Source organism: Poeciliopsis prolifica, unplaced genomic scaffold, assembly GCF_027474105.1.
Source record: "Poeciliopsis prolifica strain line A6 unplaced genomic scaffold, Auburn_PproV2 SCAFFOLD139, whole genome shotgun sequence".
Lineage (NCBI taxonomy): Eukaryota > Metazoa > Chordata > Actinopteri > Cyprinodontiformes > Poeciliidae > Poeciliopsis > Poeciliopsis prolifica.
In genome coordinates, this window is record NW_026562514.1 from 444,694 (window position 1) to 450,820 (window position 6,127).

The following is a 6,127-nucleotide window of genomic DNA, read 5'->3' on the forward strand; positions in this document are numbered from 1 at the left end:
TTTCTCTCTGTGTTTTAAACCCAATTGGAAACCGACTGAATAATCTGAGACACACCCTTTTTTATGAACTCTTTGTTGGATTTCATGTAATCCAACAACCGTCTTAATTTGTCAAACAATTAAACCTCATGAACCCGAGTTATAACATCTGCATGTCTGATAACCGTGAAAAAGAGGTTAGAAACTTTCCGACTCTTTTAGACATATACAGACACCCAACAAACTCTAATGGTTAAAAAATGTATTTTATTTTTATTTATTCATCCAGGTAAAACCCCATTGAGATCCAGATCTCATTTTCAGCCGGAACCACACAACAACCTGGTTCTTGAAAAGTCAAAGAGATCAAAACATGTGCACAAGTTTTAAGACAAATGACAAAACAGCTAAAAGCAGTGACATAGACTGACAGAATCACAGTGTGTGCTTCTGACAAGCCACTCGACAAAAATCCTGATGAAATCAGATCCGACATGCTGAGTTCAGACTGGAGCTGATTCCCTGCTCACACTAAACGCTGGATTCACCTTTTTACTCTCAAACACAGGAACAAGAAAAATGTTGGAGTGGTAAGTAGTAAAGGTTTTTATGAAAGAAGATTATACACAGAATATACATACTCTGGATTACACTTAGACCAAAGTTTACAATTAACTCTTATTTGCTGTTGCTGTATCACATGGACGATCAGCCATTTTACTACCGTCCTCTGGATGGCGCTATCATTCCATTACAGTCAGGCTCTAAAAAGGCTGCTGAAGTTCAGGCACCAGCTCTGGTCGATCCATTTGATTGTATATAAGATATAATAAAAAATGCCAATAAAGCTCCAGAAAACTCTAATTCCCTACGTTGACAACAAATGCAATACATAATATACATGGAAAAAAAAAATCAGAAAGTAAATATGAAATATATATATATATATATATATATATATATATATATATATATATATATATATATATATATATATATATATATATATATATATATATATATATATATATATATATATATATATATATATATATATATATATATATATATATATATATATATATATATATGGATCCTCTATTTTCACATGACAGAGAGTTGTAACAGGTGAAGGTCTAATGGTGAGTAAATTTAGATTTTCCTCTTGTGATTTTGTTGAACTTCATTTCATGGACCTGAAAGACAAGAGAGAGTCAATGTCACTGATGGGACATATTAAAGGTTCATTCTACGACATTATTTGCAAGTGAGCAAAGTAATTCAGATAAAAATTATGAAAATATTTAAAAAGTGTTGATTCAGAACCTGCTCTAAACTGATTTGGCTCTGAATCAATTTCACTCCATTGGATGAAGTCTATGCTCGGCAGTTTTTGTTAAAGACTGTCACAGCAGTGATGTGCAGCAGGACTTCAACTTAGGAAAAAAATACAAACTTTGACACTGCGCTGGATTTTCAAAATTAAAAATATGAGGAAAATATCAGAGCAGAAACAATTTAGAGGATTTAATAAACCGTTACAGATGAGATTTTATTATTTTTTTTACCAACTTTTATTTTCATTCTGAAGTCGCATCAACTTTGTCAGAGATCTTCTCTGAATCATCAAGTTGCCCTGTTCACACGATCAGAGGAAACACAAATGTTGTTGTTACCAGATTGTTGCTCTGAATCAAGAGACACACGAAACAGAAACACCTTCATTCTGAACTAAAAATACTGAAACTGACTATATTGTTGATGAGTTATGGTATAATTGCAAAGGCTCCAACATTATTTGATAGAGTCAACTTTATACTGCACCGTTTCCAGAGTTTTCAGGGCCTTCGATTGTTTCATAGACACAAAGGTCGCCTAAAGGTCAATGAAAGTCCAACACAAGATTAATTAGTCAATCTTTGTCTGTGATGCAGATGGAAGCTTAACAAATTAACAGGTTTAAATTTTCAGCAGAAGAAATACACATTCTATTAAAGTTGGACTGGATGGATGGAAATGTTTTCTGATTAAAATCTGTTTTAAAGATTAGTTGACATTCAGGACTCAGTGAAAGACTGACCATGCAGGAGAGAGGAGTAAACTTGATGCAGATGTTCATCCTGACCGACTGGCTGCTCCGAACCGCAACCTTGTTCACAAAAGAAGATTTTTGGTGAAAGTGCTGTCTATTTAAAAATGCAAATGCGTATATGGCGTTAATGTGCTCCAGTTGAAATATGACCGAGTTAGAAGAAGACGCCCTCACATTTTGGCTTTTCGACGTAACAAATCAGCAGCAGGAGAATGAGAACGACGACTCCAATCACTGATCTGGTGACAAACAGGACAGGGAAAGAAGAGCTTCCGGGTCCGGAGTCAGCTGTGTTTAGAGAGCAATGAGGAATATTACTTGTGACAACGATAGCGCACAAGACAAAAACACTAAAACAACCATTCAAGAAGATCAGTGTATTAAGAATCTCACCTTTAACAGCCATCCAGCTCTGAGGTGAAACGTCTCCTGAATGTTGACACTTGTAGAAACCTTCATCTGACTGAGACACTGCAGAGATATTCAGCTCTCCTCTGCTGTCATTTGGATCAGTTTGTCATTATGATAGAAAATCACATTAGAAAGTTTGTTTTCTCCTCTCAGTCTGCAGCTCAGAGTGACAGAAGCTCCTTCAGTCACAGGATGGACGGGGCTCACCAGGAGAAGATCTTCATCTGTGAACCAGTCAGAGAAAATGAAGCTTCAGTCAGAAATCAGCTGCTGGAGACAATTAGAGAAAAACATAAACACATGATTTTTATCATTGATGTTTTACATTTTATCTTTAGCATCTTTTATTTCAGTTGTAAAATTTGCCAAATAAATATTTACATTTCACTATTATTATCGGTAGTGAACTATGTAGCATTTATGTGCATCGACATTTATAACAGCAGCTGAAACAACAATGAAGATTTAATGTTATTAGAACCAGATTGAATGAAAAGATCTAATTTCAGATCAAAAACTAAGCCTTTCTGATTTTGGTGGAAGACTGATGTGTTTTTAAATGTAAAAAAAAGCAAAACAGGAATAAAAAAATATTCTTTGAAGTTATAACTCCTGCTCTTCCAACTCATTCATTCATCAGATCCAACAATCAAAAGTGCAACAGAGAACATATCATGTGAAATGTATTCAAACTGATATTTCATTTCTGCTTCATCATGGATGCATTCAGTGTCGACTGTATTCAGTCTCTAATTTCTGGAAAGCTGTAAAATTCCTCTAGTGAATAAAATAATACATGTATTAACATACCATATATGCTGATGTTGACTGCTTTGCTGAACTCTCCTGATCCAGATTCACACCAGTATACTGCTTTAAAGAACCATACACTGTTAATGGTGCATGAGGATCCAGTCATTCCCCACGAATTGGAACAATCTAACAACCTCTGATATGTTTCTATAAACTTCTTCACTCTCCACTCAGCAGAGTTTCCTCCACAGTTCAGTGTCACAGACTCAGAGGTGAAATGTTGATCTCTGTCAGGACTCACTGAGAGAGACGCTGCTGGATGAGGATCTGAAAAACAATATGGAGAAAATAATCAACACAGATAAAACTCTGGCTAAATCCGAACATGTTCAAGACTTGCTACAATTATGTTAAATAGAGCCATTATTTTATCTGCATTTTTACCACTGGTTTACAATTGTTGGTTTGGTTGTTTTGTTGTTTTTAACAAATTAGAAATATCTCTTAGGACGACATTGTGACAATTTGATCTCTGAGACCCGACTTCAAAGATTGGTAATAATCATAGATGGATAAAGTAGATGAACACATGAACATCGATGGGAGAAAACCAGAACTGACCTGATGACCAGATGAACTTTGGTTCACTGTAATCAGAAATATTCTGGGTTTCCTCTTCCAGCTCTACATGCAAATCCTGCTGTGTGTTTCTGTCCAGTAATGATGAAGGAGTTCTCTACAGTCCCACTGATGCTACCAGCTAGCAGCTCATATCCGTAGTTGTTCTTTGATAAATCAGGAACAGCTTGATACCAGTAGAACCTCTATCCTGCAGATGAAGGTTCAACCTCACAGCTCAGAGTCACTGAGGCTCCAGGACTCAACCATGATGGAGACACAGTCAGGACTGGTGGAGCTGTTGGAAGAAGAGATTCAGTTAAAATAAATCAAATACTCTGTAACTTGTTGAATATGTCAAAAATCTTTCCAAGAAATTATAACTCCATATTTTTTACAGTTTTTCAGACCACAGTCTAATATTCCACTAGAAACATTCACAGATGGTTCTTATTTGAAGAAGAGACACAATGAAGAGCTGAACCAATTCAGTTAGTTTCATTTTAAGTAGCTCCAAAACAAAACATACCATCTATGCTGATGTTGACTGCATTGCTGAACTCTCCTGATCCAGACTCACACCAGTACACTGATTTAAAGGGCCTGTCACTGTTAATGGTGCATGAGGATCCAGTCATTTTCCACGAGTCGGAGCAATCTGACAACCTCTGATATGATTCTCTAAACTCCTTCACTCTCCACTCAGTAGAGTTTCCTCCACAGTTCAGTGTCACAGACTCAGAGGTGAAATGTTGATCTCTGTCAGGACTCACTGAGAGAGACGCTGCTGGATGAGGATCTGAAAAACAACATGGAGAAAATAATCAACACAGATAAAACTCTGGCTAAACCCTAACATGTTCAAGACTTGCTACAATTATGTTAAATAGAGCCATTATTTTGTCTGCATTTTTCCCACTGGATTACAATTTTTGCTTTGGTTGTTTATAACAAAATAGAAATATCACTAAGGATGGCATTGTGAGCATTTGATCTCTGACACCTGACTTCAAAGATTGGTAATAATCTTGGATGGATAAAATAGATGAACACATGAACTGACCTGATGACCAGATGAACTTTGGTTTACTGTAATCAGTGAAATATTCTGGGTTTCCTCTTCCAGCTCTACATGCAAATCCTGCTGTGTGTTTCTGTCCAGTAATGATGAAGGAGTTCTCTACAGTCCCACTGATGCTACCAGCTAGCAGCTCATATCTGTAGTTGTTCTTTGATAAATCAGGAACAGCTTGGTACCAGTAGAACCTCCATCCTGCAGATGAAGGTTTAACCTCACAGCTCAGAGTCACTGAGGCTCCAGGACTCAACCATGATGGAGACACAGTCAGGACTGAATCTGGTGCATCTGGTGGAAGAAGAGATTCAGTTAAAATAAATCAAATACTCTGAAATATGTTGAATATGTCAAAATCTTTCCAAGAAATTATAACTCCATATTTTTTACAGTTTTTCAGACCACAGTCTAATATTCCGCTAGAAACATTCACTGATGGTTTTTATTTGAAGAAGAGACACATTGAAGAGCTGAACCAATTCAGTTAGTTTCATTTTAAGTAGCTCCAAAACAAAACATACCATCTATGCTGATGTTGACTGCATTGCTGAACTCTCCTGATCCAGATTCACACCAGTACACTGATTTAAAGGACCAGACACTGTTAATGGTGCATGAGGATCCAGTCATTTTCCACGAGTCGGAGCAATCTAACAACCTCTGATATGTTTCTATAAACTGCTTCACTCTCCACTCAGCAGAGTTTCCTCACAGTTCAGTGTCACAGACTCAGAGGTGAAATGTTGATCTCTGTCAGGACTCACTGAGAGAGACGCTGCTGGATGAGGATCTGAAAAACAACATGGAGAAAATAATCAACACATAAAACTCTGGCTAAACCCTAACACTTTAAAGACTTGTTACAATTATGTTAAATAGAGCCATTATTTTGTCTGCATTTTTCCCACTGGATTACAATTTTTGCTTTGGTTGTTTATAACAAAATAGAAATATCTCTTAGGATGGCATTGTGAGCATTTGATCTCTGAGACCCGACTTCAAAGATTGGTAATAATCATAGATGGATAAAGTAGATGAACATGAACATCTATGGGACAAAACAGAACTGACCTGATGACCAGATGAACTTTGGTTCACTGTAATCAGTGAAATATTCTGGGTTTCCTCTTCCAGCTCTACATGCAAATCCTGCTGTGTGTTTATGTCCAGTAATGATGAAGGAGTTCTCTACAGTCCCA

At 36.7% G+C, this 6,127-nt stretch overlaps 1 protein-coding gene across 1 annotated transcript; it reads right to left on the reverse strand.

Moving 5' to 3' along the window:
- Window positions 1–2,225: 2,225 nt before the first annotated feature.
- On the reverse strand, window positions 2,226–4,491 carry LOC129355610 (low affinity immunoglobulin gamma Fc region receptor II-like). The gene is given in 4 exon segments (XM_055025195.1): window positions 2,226–2,359; window positions 2,465–2,578; window positions 2,581–2,706; window positions 4,383–4,491. Coding segments are annotated over 4 exon segments (483 nt in total).
- Window positions 4,492–6,127: the final 1,636 nt, after the last annotated feature.